Source organism: Natrix helvetica (genome assembly GCF_964273705.1).
Source record: "Natrix helvetica genome assembly, chromosome: 7".
Taxonomy (NCBI): domain Eukaryota; kingdom Metazoa; phylum Chordata; class Lepidosauria; order Squamata; family Natricidae; genus Natrix; species Natrix helvetica.
The window spans coordinates 21,791,208-21,813,390 of NC_138558.1; the positions used below are offsets into that span (position 1 = coordinate 21,791,208).

A 22,183-nucleotide genomic window follows, 5' to 3' on the forward strand; every position below is an offset into this window, starting at 1 on the left:
CAAAAGACTTTGTTTCCCATACTGATTAATTCAGGCAGCTAACTCATTGGTTTATGTAACTTTATTGAAGAAAATAAAATCAATTACTAGGAGAGCTATTAGTTGATCATTCATCCATTGACAACTTGCATCATTTATTCAGTGCTATATTAAACTGCTGTGGAAGATAGATTAACTAATAGCTCCAAGCATCCTAACAAAATTTAAATGAGAATTACAAAAATGTTCCGATACCCTATTTTGGAATACAAGGGATGTTGGACTTCCAATCTCCATTCTCTGTAGAACAAGAACTGGTCATTCCTTTATTGACATGCATAAGATACATCACGTGTTCTGTTCTGATGATGCTACAAGTTCTGTACCAATTCTCCAGCCATACCAGTTATGAGCACAAGTATGTCATGAAACCTCAGTCTCTAACACTGGAAGGTTTTAAAACAAGATGGATGATGCTACAGCAATGCTATTTCCTGTGATGTGAGCAAACTGAACATCCATCTCCCCTCCCTTTGGGTGATATCTTCAGAAGAACTGTTAGAGCAGTGAGGAATGATTTCAATCTCATAACCAAGTTAGAGTGAAGACATTGGCCACAACACACATGCTCCATTTAAAGAATTCTGAATCTTGGGCAATTGTTCTTGTATAACTACTTTACAAATTCTAAAAAGCAGTTATTGTCCAAAGCTGGAAGAGCTAAAGTCTTCTCAGATGAGCATGTGCATGAATGGATAGAGGTAAATAAAAAAAAAAAAAGATGAGGTCTGATAGGGGAGCAGCCGGATAAGAAAATCAAAAAAGAACAGTAATTTAAAGTTTATTCCAGCTATAATGCAGGTTATTCTGACTTAAGGTAGCATCACATGGCATACTTCTGAGTCCATTCCCGAGATATTCTGTTGTACCTTGAAAAGGAAAAAAATGCTTGTTAAAAAGGTTACATTAAATATATATATATATATATATATATATATATATATATATATATATATATATATATATATATATATATATATATATATATATATATATTCAACATATTATTATGTTACATATAGATACACATACATATCAGAAAAACCAGAGCCAGCAATAAAAATGTAACACATTATGAGGTTCTGTGCTGACCTTTGACTATAATAAAGTTTTGATCTGATATTACGTAGTTCTTTGCAGTAACTCCTGTACATAATCACTTATACTAACTTTACAAAATATTTAATGTATTCCAATGAAATCTGGAAAAAAATTAATTTCTAAAACAGAAACAATATATAAGTCAATAACAGGAATACCCCACATCATTTTGAAAATGGCTACCAATGAAGAAAATCTACTTGGCTTTCTGAAAATGTAAACAATGTGAAGGGAAGTTTTACAAAGTGGTCATGTAAAAAAGCTATATTCTCTTTAAAAGTTTAGTTTTTTTTTAGTACATAATATTCTTAGTCAAAATTTTAGGATAAATTGAATAATTCATTTCAAAAAGCAAGCAAATTTTATTTCTTGTTTTTTGAGTGAGATTACTCAATTTATTTGATTAAAAGTGTTAAAGAGAATATAAAAACCAGGAAATCAGAATTCTTGATGTGTATTATCCCTATGATTTCCTATGATTCAAAACAATTCTACTAACTGGTATCAACTCCAGTATTCACTTGGTCATTTGGATAGCATTAATAAGAGTGTGAACCATCAACATAATATTTTTGCCACTTTTTAAAGTTTTGCAGTGGATTGTGGACAAAGCACACTTGCCAATTTTGTTATAGTATATAAAAGTACACAGTATTGCATATTATAAATCACGTAATATGCAAGTATAAGTGGATTTTTTTTTCTAGCAAAACTTCACACAAAGATCACAAACCAACCGTTAGATACTAAATATAGTCAGCCTCTCACATAAGCACGGATTGTGAGAGAGCTGTGCAGAACTCTACTGAAATCAAGTCAGTGCTAATTTACATGCTCCATTATTATATTAGTGTCTACCTATACATGCCTATAGGCTTTTTTACTTCTGAATTTAATCGGCTAAATAGTTTAAATTATAAGTAGCATCACATTTGTGCTGAATAGGATCCAAAACACTTACCACCTAAGTGCATTTCTCCAGAACCAAGAAATATCTACAAAACCTTTAAAGATTTTGACTATACTCATCTAATCATGCAGATAGGCTTCCCACACTGAATACAAATCAAGCAGTTAAAACTTTGTATTTTCAGTAACTTGAACAATCTTTTGTTAGTTAATCCAGTGCCTTAAGCATGCTGCACTCAAGTGCTGAAGTACCCACATCATTAATGCACTCTGAAGTGCAGTCTTACCCTACAGCATAGCATATTTCTCTGTCCACTCTCTTGCTAACCTATTGTACCTAATTAGATAAGTATATTTAGTAACAAAGACAAGCCAATACAGCCCTATTAAGTTTATCTGGCACATTTAATTGCAAACACAAAGCAAAATTACTAATAGATGTTGATGTAACTAATTGTTTGAAAGAGAAATACCAAAGTAGCGCAGAACTTTTGTTCCACCCAACTCAAAACTATTACCAGTGTTCTCATTTATAAATTGTCCATAGCAATTTTAAACTTAGAAGTAATTTTGTATTGTCTAAAAATTCTATTCTAGCATGCTACTAAAGCCTTCTAGATTAAAAAACACAAAAATATTTTACCCAATTCTGTCTTAAACAGCAGCAATTATTCAACTGTTCTCTAATCACATTTCACCACTATATCATCCCCCCCCCCAAAAAAAAACACCAAAGTTATATTTACTTGTCTCTGTCTGTTTTATAGATGCGCGCAATCTCTGGCACTAGGGGATCATCTGGATTTGGATCACATAACAGTGAACAAATGGATAAGAGAACTGAAACAAATAGAAAAGAGCATATAGAAAATTGTAAATAGTTCAAAGAACAAGTTATTTACTTCTGCATGTGCAAGTAGAACAAACAGTCCAATTTATTTTACTTCAAAAAGATTGTCTCTAGTTTAAAAAAAAAACAGCCTAACTTGGTCACCAGAAACGTTATACTTAGTTTGTTCGGCCCCTATGTAACCCTGCACCATACTATTCTGAATATTTCGATAAACCAAATTGTTTGAGTTTGACTTCATAGGGCTCACTGATCTGCGTGCCAAATCAATATTTTTTGGCTTCTTGGTAATGTTACAGCCGTGTAGGTCTAAAAAATAAAATGAATTGCTTTGCCTAGCAAGAAGCCGCTCAGCTTCTCTTTAATGACTGAGCCTTAAGCCTTAGAAATACCTGTTCTATTTCAACAGAGACTGGCAGTTTTTAACATCGGTGAGTACATGGAACAATTGTCTAAAATAACAACAATAATGATGTGATAGGGAAGTAAAACTACAAAAAGCACAACAGCCTCACCATGTGACTGCACAGTTCAAGCATCAACTGAAGCTAAATACCTTGAATTGAATTCCACTTTGTTCATGTAACTCTCTACCTATTAATATTTCTGAAAAAATGGAGAGAAATCTGTGGAACAACTGCATGACTAGGAAAAGTACTGGTGGGTAGTTGCCTCAAAGTAATAGTCAAATATCACGCTAAAATAGAAAGGAAAGTAAGACAAATTCTAGTACATACAGTACTAAAGGTAAAGGTTCCCCTGCACTGCGTGATAGTCATTTCCGTCTCTAGGGGGCGGTGCTCATCTCAGTTTCTAAGCCGAAGAGCCAGCACTGTTCGACGTCTCCGTGGTCATGTGGCCGGCATGACTCAACACTGAAGGCGCATGGAGCGCTGTTACCTTCCAACCAATTTCTCTACTTGCATTTTTATGTGCTTTGGAACTGCTAGGTTGGCAGAAGCTGGGACAAGTAACGGGAACTCACGTCCGTATGCGGTGCTAGGGATTTGAACCGCTGAACTGCCGACCTTCTGATCGACAAGCTGAGTGTCTTAGCCACTGAGCCACGCTGTCCCACATACAGTACTAAGAATGTGCAAAATTTGTCAATGTAGGAAAAAATTATTCTGGAAAATTAAAAAAAACAAATCCTTTCAAACCATATTCCATGGGCAATTCAGAATTACCAAAATAAATTCTTCAATCTAGAAGCAAGGAAATTCCCTGGGTGGTCCGAACCCAAACCATAGCTCTTTCAACCAGAATATTTTGAATCATTTCAATTTGCTAACCTGCCCTTGGAATGACATGATCTGGGAGGAAACAAAAGATTCAGGAGTTCTCTAGAATATTCTGTTCCAGAATGACAAATTTTGTATAATCTAGATATAAAGCACACACATTTAAGCTGCTTGTTAATAAAATACAAAGAAATCAATAATATTAACGTTCATCCAAATGCACTTACCTTTAGAAATAGTTAAAGCAGGAGACCACTGTGACCTTAGAATGTCAAGACAAATGCTGCCATTACTGTTAATATTTGGATGATAAATTCGTGTTGTAAATGCAACCTAAAAAATTGAGATCAATCTGCAATCAATATACAGATCCTTTTCAGATTAAAAATGCTAGTTCTCAATATTTAGAATATACATAATTCTGCTTAACAATATCAAAGAAAAAAATGTTTGCTTGTTAAACTGCATTATTTTTTAATATGCATAGCTTGCAATGTAATTTCTACAAATGGAATCATTACAAGGTATGTACATTCAATTCCATACAACCCCTATTTTTCTAATTAAGAAAAACCACTCTGTCAGTTTCTTCAGAAATATATTCAGAGTTAGTGTAAAATCTAATGGATGCGATATCACCTTTCTCTAGGTTTGGTACTTGAAACTACATGGGCAGGGGTGAGCTATTTTGTATTGGGGAAAGTATTAACATAAAAATGTTATAATTTTTATCATTTGGAAATATGTATCTTTTCAATCAACTCCCAGAACTATTTTTACACTATTTTATTATTCTCAGGCTGGTAAGAAAAAGTCACAATGATGTTACATATGACAGACTCAAAGAATATAGAAGGGTCAGTAGTCTAAACAGTGAAAAATGGCCATTATGTTTTTTTAAAAGCCCACAGTACATTGTATATGACAGTCCAAATCTCCCTATTTAGCTTTATACAATATGTCATTAATCTATAACGGCCTAAAAGCATGTTCTAAAAACAGTAACTGCAGCTACAATCATAAAGGAAATATAAGGAATTCAGTAATTATATGAATGTAGTAGATCTGTAACCCAAAGGGTAAACCAGTATAGAGATCTGAAGAAGCTATTTCTTTTGTTATGCCTCTTTGGCAAGCCAAAATGCTTTAGCAATGGTCACAGTTGCCTATCTGTCAGTGGTGGGATTCATTTTTTTTTTACTACAGGTTCTGTGGGTGTGGCTTAGTGGGCATGACTAGGCTTGGTGGGAGTGGCAGGGGAATGATATTGTAAAATCTCCATTCCCTCCCCACTCCAGGGGAAGGTTACTGCAAAATCCCCATTTCCTCCTGATTAGCTGAGACTCAGGAGGCAGAGAATAGATGGGGGCAGGGCCAGTAGGAGGTGCTACTTACCGGTTCTCCAAAGTACTCAAAATTTCCGCTACCAGTTCTTCAGAACTGGTCAGAATCTGCTGAATACCACCTCTGCTACCCGTGCAGAGATTCAATGTTTTAAATTAAGTTTCCATTTTTACTTACCTTAGGTGGCTTGAAAGGGTAGTCTGTAGGGAAATGAATTGTCAGAAAGAAAACACCGCCTTGATATGGACTGTCGTTCTGACAAAGAAGAAAATTCAGAAGTTAAAAATTTCTGCAGGAACTACAGTTTAGGAGACACTGAAGAACTATAGTAACTAACTAAAAGTAAAAGTACCTGCAGCAAAATGACTCACATACTAACACTTAAAAAGCACACTTTGACTACATTAACAATGGGATGCACATGATGATAAGCTGACAACATTTCCTTCTGCATAGATAGTCCTGGAAATTTTCAAGAATATAGCTGTATGTTCCGACATAATAGAGAAGACAACAATGTCATTTATGGACAGCTTTTGCTGGTATCAATATTGTTTCATGAATATTAAATCTAACCAACAGATCAGTTTCATCTGTAATATTACATTGATTTATAGGCTACAATACAGTTTATTTTATCATGATGTACAAAATTGCCGTAAGGAATAAACTCTGACTTAAATAAAAAGTATGATGTACCGTATTTTTCGGAGTATAAGACGCACCTTTTCCCCTCAAAAAAGAGGCTGAAAATCTGGGTACATCTTATACACTGAATACAGCATTTTATGCCTCCTGGAACTCCGCCCCCTTCACCAAAATGGCCATGCATAGCTTTTAGAAGGCTTTCAGAGCTCCTGGGGGCTGGGGAGGGCAGAAATGAGTGAAAAACGGCCCATTTTTTGCCTCCCCATCCCTCAGCAGCACTCTAGAAGCTCCCTAAAGGCTATCCATGCCCTTTTTTTGGCGAAAAATGGGCCGTTTTTTTCTCATTTCCTCCCCCAACACCCCCCCCCCCAGGAACACTCTACAAGCCTCCTAAGGGCTATTCATGACCATTTTTTGAAAAAAAAACAAAACAGGCCTGTTTTCGCAAAAAACGGGCTTGTTTTGGGGCCATTTGCAGAGTGCAAAAACTTTTTTTTTTAAAAAAAAAAATTCCTCTTCAAAACCTTGCTGCGTCTTATACTCCAGTGCGTCTTATGCTCCAAAAATATGGTACATGAAGCCCCCACAAGAAGTCATTATAGTTTTTCACAGTTACAGTGTTACACAAAGAAACTATCTTACTGAAAGTGTTTTTGAGAAGCTGTAAACTTTATATCATGTACAAGAACATAATAATGTGTTTCCGGAATAACTTTTGAACAGTTGACTTTAGAATGAATGTTAGTAAAATTGCAGTACTTACAGGACCCATAATTGTAGCTTGCCAATGAAACACTGGATAACAGAGTGAGAAGGGAAGAGAAAAAGGAAAAAAAATGTTATTTAAATGTTCATGAAATCCCTCCCCCCCCCCCAAAAAAAAACCATATTGGTTTACAAGAACCTGTTTAAAAGAACCAGTATTTATTATTAACGACTTACTGTCATCTCCAACAGGGCCTGCAGAACACTGAGCTGGTGGGTCACGAGCCAAGTCACTAAGTTCCTGAAATAAAAACAATTATGTCAGAAAATTACATATTTCTGCCCCTCCAAAGCATCAAGTCAGACAAATGCTTTTGTGCACCACTTTTCAAAAGAAATCAAACTTAATCTCACATCAATAAACTAATTATACATATAACAACGGAACTATAAATATTGAAAGCAGTGTGGAATGGTTCAAACACTGCAAATATTTTACACCCATGAATAAAGGGAAATCTGACACACTTTTGCACACCCAGGCCATGGGTAGTTCTATAGTGCAACCATTTTAGATATAGTGCAAAGAGAAACAGCAGCTCTGTTTGCCACCTAATTTTACCTTAGGCACTTATTGGGGAACTAGGCTCTCTACACTATAAATAAAAAGAAGCTACATTTTAATTTAGTTTTCAAGCAATCTCAAGGAAACCCAGGAAAATTCGTATTTTCTCACAGAAAAGCTTTGCTTCTTTTTCAAGAATGTCAACCTTGACCTGAAATATATTTTAAATTCTGTGGCCCTAGCTTAGAATTCTTGAACGAATTAGAATTTTTCATAATAGCCGAGGCAGTGTACAGTTGAATATTAAAATTATATTACAACTTATGATGGTTGAGGAAAGGATTTTTTTTTGACACTAAGAAGTGGGGACACAAGTAAAAGCAGTCCAAAACTGGAAGGCTATATATATCCTTAATTACTAATTATCTGAATTCTTAAGACAGAAATAATTTAAAAAAAAGAAACAATGTTTAGTAGTTTCAATGCAAAGGCAAATACAAAGAATAAACAGCATCTAAAAGTTGCAAGTCATATACAGGGAGCCCACAGCTTACAATGGCAATTGGAACCAGAATTTCTGCTCCTAAGCAATATGGTCATTAAGCATGAATCCCAGAGTTATTAGGTGAGGCGACTTCTCACCAGCTTCCCGTAACCAAAGTCAGTGGGCAAGCTGACAGGGAAGATTGTAAATGATGTTCACGTGACATTGTAAGTGATTGTAAGTACAAACCGATTGCCAAGCGCCCAGACTGTGATCACATGACCACATGGGTGTTTATGACAGCAAGAACTCTGAAGACCATTGTAACCATTTGTTTAGCACCGTCGTATTTCCAATGGTTCTAAGTCAAAGTCTACTTGTGAAACTTTTAAAAAGGAAAGTAAAAGGCAACTATGGATGGTGTCTAACACATGGGTGAGAAGTAAATATAGTAGACAAATCAAAATAACATTCCTAAAGCTACTTAGTACATAGAATGCTCAAAAGTCAGGTTTCATTGAAAATTATATGTGATATTAAATATTCAACTGGCTGAAATTTTCTTCTAAACACTTACATATTTTACACATGATCTCTGAACATGTCAAAGTACAATATTTTCCCTAAAATATTAATAAACATTTTGTAATTGGCCTATGATCTTTGATCTTTATATAACCTGTATATAAAAATACAGCCTGTGTGGACTTGTACAACATACAACCTAATCTCAAATCCTTTAGCGGTAGTCATGGTTTGTATATAACATCAACTATAGGAAGCAGGGCCTCAGGAAGTTAAATTATTCATCTAACTTCTTCCATATGGACTTAAAAAGACATACTGTAAAACAAAGTATCAGCCTCCAGATTTAATTTTGTTTCAAATAATGCTTTGGGTTCCATACGGACTTATAGGCTTTTAAGAGCGGCTATTAACCAGAGGCTTTTTTGGTCTGCAAGTTATCAACCTGTCCTAAAAATGTAGCTTATCTGGGAAGCCCTATTAGAGTGATAATGCACAGAAACTATTTTGCAAAATAGACTGACTATACAGCATTTTAAAATGTTGCTTTGCTTTAAACAGACTAACACAGTCAGGCCGACCATCAATACCTCCATGAACCAACTGATCAAGTTCAAATCAGCACTTGGTCATAATAACCAAAAATAGGCACAGAGCTGTCTGCATATTCAATATCTCCCTCCATGTTATATTATAATAATTTTAATAAAATTAAAAAAATACATTTCCTTTTGCAGATGTTTATCTACTACATAACTCAAGATTCAACAATCACTTTGTTGATTTTAAAATTTGCCTAAAAACTCTGTACAAAAAATGGTTTTCAATTCATTTAAGAATTCAAAACACATTTCATAGCCGAAAGCTTCGTAGATAATCTGAACTTTATACCTAGCAAAAAGCAGAGATATGCAGTATTCCTTTCACTGAATCTTAAGGCTCTAATTAAGCAGATTTAACATCTTCAGTCTAAAGTCAGATAATCCCCCCTCCCATCACTTGCTTTTTAGTAATATCTAGATTAAAAGGTTTTAAAAGTCCATCTCTAAATACTGTTCACTTCTAGTAATCTTAATCCCTGACCATGGAGTTCAGAATTTATATTGATCATATGATTCTATGAGGAAATGCTATTTTTTAAAATATCTGAATAAGACAGATATTTTTTTCATTTACATGTATCTACCGAACTAAGGTATAGGCTGAATTCCCAATGTGGGATTTATCAACATGTCTTTTGACACATGCCATGCTTTGACCCACTTATTTGAAATTAAAAGGATTTGTATGAAGTAGAAAGCTGGTATATTGCAAAGCTTCATCATCATCCTTGTTTAAAAGGAGGTTCTTGTGTCCAACCAGCATTCCTAAAAAATACTCTAGAAGCAATCTCATCAGCTAGATAAAAGATGGGGAGACACAAAAACTATACAGATGCATATATAAACTTAAAGTCTGGTTTGAGTAATTGAGGAAAAAAGGCTGCTAAGATTACAGTTTATTCTCTATGGAAAAATACAGGGAATAATAATTGCTAACAAGATGGTTCCCTGATTTCTCACAGTAGTTACATAAACTTGTTAGCTTTGGAAAAGTAACAAAAACATGTTTGTTTACTAAAAATCTACATACATACTTTCCATAGTTGCAGGCTATTTCACTTCATTCTAGAAAATACACTTTTTTTAAGGTAACACTTGGTCTCCATTTATTAATACAACTTAAAATGCACCCTCAGGCAATTTGCTATAAAGTGAAAAAGAAAGGGGAATCAGTATCACATTACAGGTTGCTTCAAGTTACTGCATGAGTTTCCAAAACTGCCATTATCTTAGAAATAAGCAGTTATGCTTAAATATATGTTTAGCCCCTACCCATTTTTCTTAGAGCAGCATTCCCAAATCTTTCCAGCCTGACCCCCCCCCCCGGGGGGGCAGGGTGTTTTTGTGTGAGGGACCGCCACATGCACACTCAGTTTCATTTGTGTAAATGGAGCTGTGCCGGCACCCACCGTCTGTGCAAGTGGAGCTGCACGTACCGGCACTTGGTATTTGTATGAGTAGGGCTGCGCGCACATAAGCCCGCCATCATATGTGGGGACCCTGTCCTAAAATGCTGTAAGGATTTACTCATCAGCATTGCTTATCAATGACAAATAAAGTGACAATATCTCCCCAGTGTATGAAATAAACAGGATTTATAATCTTGGAAAATATGCAGCATAACATTAAATATGTTCTGAGGAAATCTCAATACCTTACCTTGCTATCATCATTCCCTACTTAATACTGAAAATTAGGTATATACAAATATGTAACAGCTCATCTTAATTCAATACTGAGTCTCTTAATTATCAGTTATAGATAGTTGCTGGCTTATGACCAGTTGCTTAGTGATTGTTGTAAGTGATGACCAACCTGAAAAAGGGGACTTCCACAAAGAAAAGTGAGTCAACCTATTTTCAAACCACCAGAAGGCAAGGCAAGAAACGGATGGCAAACTAATTAAAAGTGACAATTTAGAACTAAGGAGAAATTTCCTAACAGTGAGAATTAGTTAATCAGTGGAACCACTTGCTTCCAAAAATTGTGGGTGCTCCATTCATTGGAGACTTTTAAGAACCGACTGGAAGGTCACTTCTTTGGAATGGTATAAAGGCAGTGATGGTGAACCTTTTCGGTACCAAGTGCCCAAACCGGAATGTACATGCATGTGCCGGAGCACTGGAAACTCAAAGACCAGCTGGCCAGCATGCGCATGTTTATTTTTTTGCCATTTTCTGGGAAGTTTTCAGGCCATTCTTGGGTTGTTTGGGGGCCGTTTTTGGGCTGTTTTCAGGCCATTTTCCAGGTTGTTTTTCATGCGTGCCGGAAACCAGAGCAGCTGGCGATGGTGCGCATGCCCACAGAGACCGATCTGTGTGCCACCTCTGGCATGCTGCCATAGGTTCACCATCAGAGGTATAAGGTCTCCTGCTTAAAGTAGAAGACCTCCAAGGTCCTCTCCAACTCTGTTATTCTGTAACTCTGACTTAGTTTAGAAGTTCTGATGGCCAGACTCTCATCACAGTCTTAGATGCTTGATAACACAGATGCATTTATGCCTATTTGCATCATTCCATAGTTATATGACATTTTACATTACTTTTGCAGAAATCAACTCTTACTTCGTTTTTGACAAAATTGTGCCCATAAATGAACAATTGATTCACTTAGTGGCAGTGGCATTTGCTTTATGACCGCAGAAAATTTGGGTCAGCCACACAACTGACCCGTATTACAACCATCACTTAAAGGATTGTAATGGACAGGCTCCATTACAGTAGTATGTCGAAAACTACATATATCTTCAATGCCTTCAAGTAGAATACGGGATACAACACTTTTATAAGGTTATCTTATCAGCTTTTTTGAGACAAATGGTAGAAATGCTAGTAAACCAAATATGCTGACAGGTCTTTAATTCTTATAAATTTTCAAGGACTCCTTTTTAAATAAGTAATAAATCATCTTATGTCAATTCAATCAGAAACGAAAATCTTGATGACCCTAATTTGAGTTACTGTATTTTTCAGAGTATAAGACGCACCCTTTTCCCTCAAAAAAGAGGGTGAAAATCTGGGTGTGTCTTATACACTGAATACAGCATTTTTGGCCTCCTGAAACCCCGCCCTCTTTTCAAAAATGGTCCTGGGGGCTGGGGAGGGCTAAAATGAGAGAAAACGGGCTGTTTTTTGTTTGTTTGTGCCCCCCCAGCCTCCAGGAGCACTCTAAGCCTCCTAAAGGTTATGCATGCCCTTTTTTGACAAAAAATAGGCCCGTTTTTGTGAAAAATGGGCCATTTCTGGGAGGTCTGCAGAGTGCAAAAACTTTTTTTTAAATTTGCCTCTTCAAAATCTTAGTGCGTTTTATACTCCGAAAAATACGGTAGTATGTCAACACTGATTGCAATGCAAAGGATCTCTCCCCCCCAATTAACTCAGCCTTTAAGTTAGCACTAATTAATTTGTCATTAGTCATAAAACAGCTTTCAAACCTGCACTCTTACAAGCATTATGCACTTAAAGTTACTTCTACTTTCAATCACCTAAAAAATATCTAGAGTAGTCAATTGCTCCAATAAATGGTGTGGGGGCTCACATTTAACTAGATGTAGCATGGGGTAAAGATAATGGAATTACACAAGACTAGGCAGCATCTTCAGTGCACTGACAGGTGTCAAGCTCCAATTTATAATATGAATTTTCAAAATCATGCAACATTATTACTAGGCAATGCCAGCGGGCGACGCCCAGGAGTAGGGCCTTCTCTGTGATGGGCCCGACCCTCTGGAATGACCTCCCCCCGGACATCAGAACTACCACCGACCTCCGCTCCTTCCGTAAGAAGCTTAAAACCCACCTGTTCAATTTAGCCGGCCTGGCCTAATCCCAATTTTAGTCCCTCAAGTCTACATTTTTAAATATTTAGGGGTACGCTTTTTAGCTGATTTTAACTTTTATTATTTTGTACAGCTGAATTTAGGTTTAATTCGCTTTTAAGGGTATTTAAGGGTATTTATCTTTTGTATCTGGTTTTTAATGAGATGCCTGTACACCGCCCCGAGTCCCTTCGGGGAGAGGGGGCGGTCTATAAATCTTGAAAATAAATAAATTCTTCTTCTTACAGAGGCTCATATTATTGACAGTTATTGTTTGTAGTCACTATGTAGGCAGAGGTGTCAGAAGTGAAAAAATTATAAAAGTTTAGGAAACCGTGGACAATACGGACTACCGGATAGAAAACTCTGTGGAATTCAACTCCCACAATGTTTTTCTTATGCTATGTATATATTATTTTTTGTAAACTACCATATTTTTCGGACTATAAGTCGCACTCCTCCCCCCCCCCAAAAAGTGTGGGGAAATGTCTGTGTGACTTATAGACCTAATAAAGGCCTGTTTTTGGCCTCCTAAAACACACACACACCCTGCGTTTCCCATTTTCGCCAAAAATGGGCTTTGCCCCCCACAAAAACGGGATGCACAAAGGGTTTGGGAGGCCTGCAGAGTGCTCCTGGGGGCTGGAGAGGGCAAAAACGGAATGTGGGGGGGGGGGGTTGGAATGCACAGAGGGTTTGGGTGGCCTGTAGAGTGCTCTTGGGGGCTGGGGAGGGCAAAAACGGGATGTGGGGGGGTCAGGAAAGAAAAAGGAGGAAAAAGGAAAACACCCCCTTTATACTTATGGCAACTAATCATAGCATAGATTACCTCGTGCATGAGCCAGCACTCTCTTACTAATCAACTACAACTGTGTGTTCTGGCCTATTGTATACTTTACTGTTCCAGCTACTAAATTCAATCTTTTATCTATTATTGCCTCAATTTATTTCGGACATATTTGCAACAAACAGTTCTGGAATCATAAAAACTAGCTCGCATGGTCAAAGACAGACTAATGCTTCATACGCATATATTTAAAAGATGTTAATTCCAACAGTGATTTCTGAAAGGCAAGAAAAAGAAATGAAAATACTGTTCACTAGTGGAGTTTGAAGAACTGTGTCACAGATACGAGGACTCAGATACATTTTCAAAATGCTTTGGATCTCAGGCAAGCACATCATCTTCTATTATTCATTAAAAGAGGCCAAGTATTTCAGAGTCCCTTACAAGCCTGTAAAAAAAAGTACTTTAAAAGTCAGCTTTAATGAGAAAATTAGCGTTGGTACTTATTTTCTGGTAGAGACAGCAGCCAGACTGGGTATGCTCCGTCCATTAACCAATCAGACTGAGTCTACACTGATGATGTCATCGGGACCTTGTGGCTCCTCCCCCGTTTCAGATGAAGGAAAACTGTAGACTCAAGTGATTATTGTAAGCAAAAAGTGAAAGTCCAAAGTCACTGCATCTCTCTCTCCTCCGCACAAGGAATCCCCTCGTATGACCCATACCAGGGTGGGGCTGGCTGCTGTCCCTACTCTACCAGAAAATGAGTGTATCAGGTAAGGACCAATGCCCATTTTCCTGTTATCGTAGAGACAGCGGCCAGACTGGGACGTACCAAAGACTGGGCTGTCCACTAGGGTGGGAAATTGTAAAAAAGGTCCATTAGGGCACAAGTACTTGTTGCAGCACCCTGCGCCCAAACTGAACCACCTGAGCGTTCTGTGGTGTGGCAAACAGGTCCACCTCTGGATGGCCGAACCTGGAGCAGATGGTCTGGAACAGTTCCGGAGGAAGGCTCCACTCTCCATGGTGGACCGTGGCATGACTGAGCCAGTCGGCTTGATGGTTGTTCACTCCCGTGATGTGCTCTGCCCTGAGCGATCGAAGATGCCTCTCCGCCCAGGCGCTGAGTGCCATCGCCTCGGTTCGAAGAGCCCTGGAGTGTGTGCCACCCTGTCGGTTGACGTGGGCTTTCGCCGCCATGTTGTCGGTTAGCACCAAAACGTTCTGATCTCAAACATAGTCCTTGAAGTGCCGCAGTGCCAAGTGAATCGTCTGTACCTCCAGCCAATTTATATTGTGCTGGAGGTCCAATAAGGTCGAACAGCCCTGCGCCATCTGGGATTCCAAGAGAGCTCCCCACCCGTACAAGCTGGCGTCCATGGTCAGGATGAGGCGCTCCGGCTCCCTGAACTCGCAGCCCTTGTGCAGCGCCAGGGAGAGCCACCAACTCAGCGACAGCTGTACCTGCGGCGTCACCGGAACCTTTTCCTCGGAATTGCTGGAGTTGGACTTCTGATGCGGCAGGAGACGCCACTGGAGCGGCCTTGCGTGCAAATGAGCCCAAGGGCCCACGTCTATGCAAGAAATGAATTTCCCCAGCAAGCTGGAGAGCACCACACAGGAACAAAATGCTGACTTCTAACTTGTCTAACTAAAGCTACCAAACTAACCTTTAGGTCGTGGGAGAGGAACACCTTCCCCAACCTGGAATCTATGATGATCCCCAGGTGAAGAATCCTGGTGGTGGGGACTAGGGAACTTTTCTCTAGGTTAACTGAAAAACCTAACTGTTGGAGCGTAGACACCACTAATGAAATGCCCTCCCTCGCACGCTCAAACGATGACGCCTGGACCAAGATGTCATCGAGATAACATTGGATCCTAACAAAGCGCTCTCGGAGGGAAGCCGCCGCCGCAGCTAGGACCTTAGTGAAGGTCCAAGGTGCAGACGCCAGGCCAAACGGTAGGGCCCTATACTGATAATGCCTACCTAAATAAGAGAACCTGAGGTATTTACGATGACCAGGGAAGATGAGGACATGGAGGTAAGCCTCCGTCAGGTCGATGGAGGCCATGAAGTCATTGCGCCTGATCCCCGCCAAGATGGATTTAGGGGATGCCATTTTGAATCTCCTATAGACCAAGTGAAAATTTAGAAGTTTTAGATCCAGTATCGCCCTCCATCCCCCCGAACTTTTTGGAATGACAAAGAGGTTAGAATGACCCTACTTGGTCCGGTGGAACCGATTCCACCGCCCTAATGTCTTAAGAGGTGTCAGATCGCCTGCCTCATGAGAGAGCGTTTATCCTTACTCTTGGCGCCCGAAAACGCCTGAAAGTGGTTCAGGGGAATGGAAAGGAAATCTGATAGTGTTCAGAACCCAGGCATCAGTGGTAACCTCAGCCCAGGCGTTGGCAAACAGGATCAGTCTGCCACCTATGGGTGGGGTCGCTATTGACCTATCTGCCCCGGTGGTAGGGATGGCCACCTCCCCCCCTGAAAGGGCCTCTTCCCTTGGAGTTGGAACCTAGGCCTATCCCTAGTGTAGTGCCTATCCGACTGCCCATCTGATCTCGAAAAACACCTGCTGCTTTGTTGAGCTTCCTGATCTGACTGACGATAGGACTGCTTCCAAAAGTAAGGTGCAGACTTTTGCTCCGACTTCTTAGCAGGTGTGGGGATGACCTTATTTTTGTCCTCAACGAGGATCGGGTCCAATGGGGCACCGAAAAGGGAACCCCCGGAATAAGGTGATGAGGCCAGATGCCATTTCACCTTGTTCTCAGCCTGCCACCCTCACAGTCACAGGAGACGCCGGGGGATCACCGAGGATGCCATCGTCCCGGAGGCATACTTCATGGCATGCAGAGTGGCGTCAGCAGAGAATTGTGCGACAGAAAGGAGCTTGTGGAGATCCTGATGAGTACGCACCTCCTCTGGTGGAATCTGCTCATGCATCTGCTGGAGCTAAAGGATAGCCGTGCGGCTGAAGAACGACGCTGAGGCAGCTGCCTTGATGGCCCACACAGAAGACTGGAATATTTTGCAAAGAGTCAGCTCCGCCTTCTTGCCATCGGTCTTCAGGTAATCAGTCACATCGACGGAAACCACCGTAGACGTGGAAGCCAATGCCACCACTGGAGGGGCAACTGTGGGCACCTGCAAAGCCTCAGAAAAACTAGGTTAAAGAATCTCCTAACACTGCTAATAGGGTTAGGAAATGTCCCTGGCTTTTCCCACTGCTTCTAAGCTACTTCTAAGAACAGCTTAGGGACAGGGATATCTTCCTTCGCTGGAGGAGGCTCTGAGTAAACTCGGTCCTCTGGCTTCTTTTCTGGGCCACCTTCCTTGGCACCTGACTTGGCGCTCTCTGTCTCACCCAATTGCGCTGTGGCCTGGCCTTGCGCAACAGTGATTTGAACAAATCTGGGGGAAACAAGCCTGAGAATGCTGGTGTATCAGGCTGTGAGGGATCCTCATCATCGGACATATCTACTTCTCTCTCTCCCCCATGGAACCTTCACTAGCCAGAAAAGGAGAAACTGGACAGCGCACACCTGAGGGGGAGGGTCTTGGCCTGGCCTGGCCTGGGCAACACTGCCCTCCCCTCCAGTGGCTTTTGCCACAGCTGCCAGGCTCACAGTCCCCTTCTGTAACCCAGTAGAAATTCCATGTGAAATTGCAGAGGAAATAAACCTCTGAATGCTTGCAGGAAGCTGCTCCATGTCTCTAATGAAGGAATCCTCCTCCCCTACCTGTGTATAGTCATCAGGCTGTGGAGCCAAGGATGGCCTAGTGGGACTATCCCCCCTGGCCCCCCTGCATTGAAAGGGATCTCTTAGATAGGGGCCCTGTTCTACCATGGAGGGTGAAGAGGGGAAATATCCCCTGCATATTCCCTGTGATATATTGGGGAATCCCCCCTTGGAGGAGACCTAGACCTAGATCTAATGGGCGATCTGGACCTCAGGGGAGAACTAAGCCCTAGACACCTGCTTTTCCAGGGCCCTGTGCCTCCTTTCTTCATCTCTCTGTAAAGCCTTGGAAGGCTTCCCAGCAGCCATGGTCTTTCGCAGCCTTGCAGAGGCTGTAGCCTTTCCCGGATCCCACTGGAAGTTCCCTCCCCAGGAGACAATGGGGGGGGGGGAATCAGGCCTCTCCACACTGGTTGGGGGCTTCTTCAGGCTCAGCCCACCTGACCAGCAGCACAAACCACATTCCCCCAGTCACTCACGGTCTCCACGTGACAATTGCAGGCGCTGGTAGACCTTTCCGGCCCCTTTTCAAGCCATGCGGCTGCTGGCAGCACCATGCAGCACCTAATGGCGTCCAGCCCCAACAACAAGTTTAAAACCCTTACCAGCAGCCGGGAGCGAGCCACACCAAGGGGAGGCTTCCAGGAAGCAAATGGAGGCAAAAAGGGAAAGGCACCGAGGAGGAAAATGCAGGATGGCACTGGATTGTTTTTTGGATTTTCAGGAACCAAAAGCAACTCGTCCTTCTTCGGCCAGACAGAGTTGAAACTGGGAACCAGAAGCAAGTAGCACAGAGGCATGGCTTCAGTTTTAACTCTGTCTCGAGGCCAATTGGACATCACAATAACCAATCCCAATCATGGCTAATCCTGCAAATTCCTCCAGAAAACTACATGATGTGAGTATTTTCTTTATGGCAATTGCAAATGGTTATAAACTACTTCAGTAATAGAGTCAACAAATCTTAAGCTATTTTGGCCGTTCTTTCTCAATAGTCATTACAGGGAACATACCAAGAATGACTACTTTTACTAGTACAATACTGAGGAAAACGAGTGGTATAATACATCACAGCACACTTCGGCACTTATTCTATGAATCTGAGTTTTCAGCAACATAAAAATCTTGAGTTAGGCAATAGGCAGTGGAAAGGGATATGTGTTATGGCTAGACAGAAAAAAAAACCTAAGGTAGTACTGACTGTCCTGCAAGACAAATCAGGAATAACTAGATTTGGATGAATCAGCCTTACCTAAGACTCAAGTAGCAATTAAAATTGAGAAGTATGGAGTATATATGCATATGCATGTAATGTATTCTAATATTAATGGCCTTGCTTTTGGACAACTTCTTAACCAAACATTCTGGAATACTAAGTCTGAGATTTTTATGAAATGAATCAACTACATATAAACTATGATCTCTCTTCCTTAGTGCCACACATTTTTTGTGTGGCACTTTAAGTACATAAAATACAAAGGTACCCATTAAAGATAGGTGATAGCAAAATGTAGACAGTGCACTGAATTGCTGTCGATTAATAAAAACAGTGCTTTTATAGATTGGTTTGTTATCACTATTGTCGAGTTATTTGTTACAATTATAGATAGATAGATAGATAGATAGATATAAATAGATAGATAGATAGATAGATAGATAGATAGATAGATAGATAGATAGAGATAGATGATAGATAGAAATATATAGAAATATATTATAGAAATATATTTGTATAAATGTGATTTTAAACTTCACCAGTGGTTTTATTTGGAAATCTTACTTTTAAAATGCCAATAATATTCTTACAGCAAGGTACTTTAAAATATAGTAGTATGTTGTTTAAGAATAAATTACTTATTAAAATCAAGTCCTCAGCTAATTTAAGGAGTGACAACTATAGGAATAACACCATTAAAACAAATTTCACTGTAAGGCTGTAAGATTGCTGTGTCAAAATTATTCCATTATTATTAATAGCCTCAAAGACTTCTTGATTCAAAATTATACTGTGAAACAAAATGGTTCACAAATTACAGGGCAAACTCCCTATGGACTGAGGTGGAGCAAAAATCACAGAACATAATCCAGTAGGTTTCAGCATGAGGCATTTCTATCACAACTAAGATTCACAAGTCTTAAATACTTTGTAGACATGTATTAATCCACATTGGATTATGTAAATGACTACTACAGAATTTAAAATGTAGTTCTGGAATTGTAAAGATGTAACACAAAAAAGAATGTTGGAAATCAAATCAAGAGTTTAGGAAATTCTGCTCTGCCCCTGACCCTTTCTTATGTAATGAAGACTCACTGTGGAAGTTTTATTAAAATTAATGCAAAAGTCAGACATTTTAGCTAAAAGGAATTTGCAATAGAGTGTTGTTTCTTTTTTCAAAGAACCTCAGCATGTCCATGTAAAATATAGAAAAACCATACACTGATTAAAACCGTACAGCATTCTGTATTTGAAGACAGAAAAATTCCTTGAATAATGCAACCTAGCATCTCTCTAGAAGTGGTTTCAGGTGCCAACACACCTTTTCCTAGAATTGGACAGGCTGTTTAAAGTACCCGCAGAAAGAAGTTATAATTACATAATCCAAAGTGCCTTTTTACCTTCAAATCCAAAGTACTTTGGTGGTCTTACAAAGCTAAACAAAGCAAAACCTGGAAAGCTATGCAAGTCAATTATTTAAAATAGTGCCACTACAAAATAACTTGAAACATTCCAGATATGTAATTCAGCAATGAAAATGAGGAATAAAATATTTTATTTTACAAATGTCTCTTTCCCAATCGATTATTTTGACTTCTGAAGGAAACACCATCATCAATCAGTATATCATTATAGCAATAGCCCTTAGACTTGCATACCGCTTCACAGTGCTTTACAGCCCTCTGTAAGTGGTTTACAGTCAGCCTATTGCCCACAACAACTTGGGTCCTCATTTTACCCACCTCAGAAGAATGGAAGGCTGAGTCAACATTGAGCCTGGTGAGATTCGATCTGCCAAATTGCAGGCAGTCAGCAGAAGTAGCCTGCAGTACAGTACTCTAACCACTGCACCACCATAGCTCTTACTTATGTGTAACCAATTTATAAATATATTGTACTACAAGCAACTACCATAATTGAGGCTACTCCAGTCAGTCGCTAAACTGGAAATCATGTGAGTGCAACTGTGCTTTCTGCCTGGAAAGAGATAAGACCACAGATAAGTCCTCGAATTAGGACCACAACTGAGGCAGAATTTTGGTTTTAAATCATTACTATTATATGTTAGGTCACCACACAGCCAGGCTCAGTTTTATGACTGTTTTTATAACAATCATTGAGTTATCACAATTGTTAAGCAAATGACCAGGTTTTAAGTCCAAAATCCAGCTTATCCAATGGATGTTTACCAGAAAATGACAACAAAACCTTGCAAAGCACTATCATGTGATCGTAGGATCCTGCAACCAGTCATAAATGCAAGCCAGTTGTCAAATGCCTGAAATGCAATCACGTGAAGGGGTACAGCAGTCATAATTTTGAGGACAGGTCATAAGTAACTTTTGAGTCTATTGAAACTTTGAATCGTCAATAAGCATTCAGTTGTATGTTCAGGACTACCTGCATTGTTTCACTTCTTCGGTTTGTGTTTGCCTACTAACTACTCCTTTGCCCTTTAGAATGCTTGGGTACCTGCTTATTATCTTGTACGTATCAAAAACAATGTGACTGCACCAATTGCCTGGAGCTTCCTCTGCAGTGTGTGTGTCAGAAAATTACCTACAAAAATGGTTTGCTTCCTCCATTCCTCTGCAAAGAGATCAGAGAGGAAACAATTTCAAAAGAGTAATATAAGTAGTTCCCATAGTGCAGGGGTGTCCAAACTTGGGAACTTTAAGACTTGTGGACTTCAACTCCCAGAATTCCCCAGCCAGGCTGGCTGGGGAATTCTGGGAGTTGAAGTCCACAAGTCTTAAAGTTCCCAAGTTTGGACACCCCTGCCATAGTGTGTTCACAGCCCTGGTCACAATGCTTTTGATATGTAGAAGAGCAAACATTTTATTCTCTTGCAGTCCCTTTTTGACATTTTGACAAGCAAAGTCAATGGGGAAGATAGATCCCCTTGACAACTGTGGCAAAACAGGTTGTAAAATGGGGCAAAATCACTTAAAGTGTCACTTAACAATAAATGTTGTGCTCAATTGTTGTTCTTAATGAGGACTACCTATTCTACCTGAAATTTAAATACTAATTTAAGGCAATATATAATGCCCCTACATTCATTAAGGACATTTTAATAATGATCATGTCCCATGATTTTTAACCCAAGGTCCACAAATATAGCTAACTCCACAATTCTTTTAACAAACCAAAAGCATCACTGCAGCTAGTTTTAGGATAGAATTAATCCCTGTCATATTGTACTCCAAGAATATTCAAAATTCCTCCAGTACTGCAGGATGACAAAGTCAAAAATATGAGGGCATATAAAAGACCCCCTTTTGAAAGCCTAGTAAAATTTCTTGCTAGTAAAGATAATAACATATACTGCACTCCACTCTTTCCAGAGAACTGGTTTAGTGATATAATCTTAGCAATAAATTATTTTGGATTATAGATCTTCTCCAACATAATTGTGAGCAAGTAGGGGCAAACATTCATGGCTAATAACTGCAAGATAAAGATAAAATATAATTTTGCTAAGATGTGAACAATTTATCATTACCATCACCATCATTGTTTTTAAAGCATCTTTGGGATTTCTTTCAACTCTTAACAGTTAAACCAAAATGTAAACAAATTATAAAC

At 39.3% G+C, this 22,183-nt stretch overlaps 1 protein-coding gene across 3 annotated transcripts in view; it reads right to left on the bottom strand.

Annotated features, from left to right (window-relative positions):
• Positions 1 to 46: 46 nt before the first annotated feature.
• The window catches only part of UBE2D3 (ubiquitin conjugating enzyme E2 D3), a 65,063-nt gene continuing 42,926 nt past the window's right edge, over positions 47 to 22,183 (bottom strand). For all 3 annotated transcript variants that reach the window (XM_081959089.1, XM_081959088.1, XM_081959087.1), the window contains 6 exons: positions 7,075 to 7,138; positions 6,896 to 6,927; positions 5,662 to 5,739; positions 4,368 to 4,473; positions 2,796 to 2,889; positions 47 to 908 (listed from right to left, as the gene is read on the bottom strand). In XM_081959089.1, coding sequence (XP_081815215.1) covers positions 863 to 908; positions 2,796 to 2,889; positions 4,368 to 4,473; positions 5,662 to 5,739; positions 6,896 to 6,927; positions 7,075 to 7,138 — 420 coding nt within the window. In that variant the 3' untranslated portion in view covers positions 47 to 862. The remainder of the gene's footprint in view (positions 909 to 2,795; positions 2,890 to 4,367; positions 4,474 to 5,661; positions 5,740 to 6,895; positions 6,928 to 7,074; positions 7,139 to 22,183) is intronic.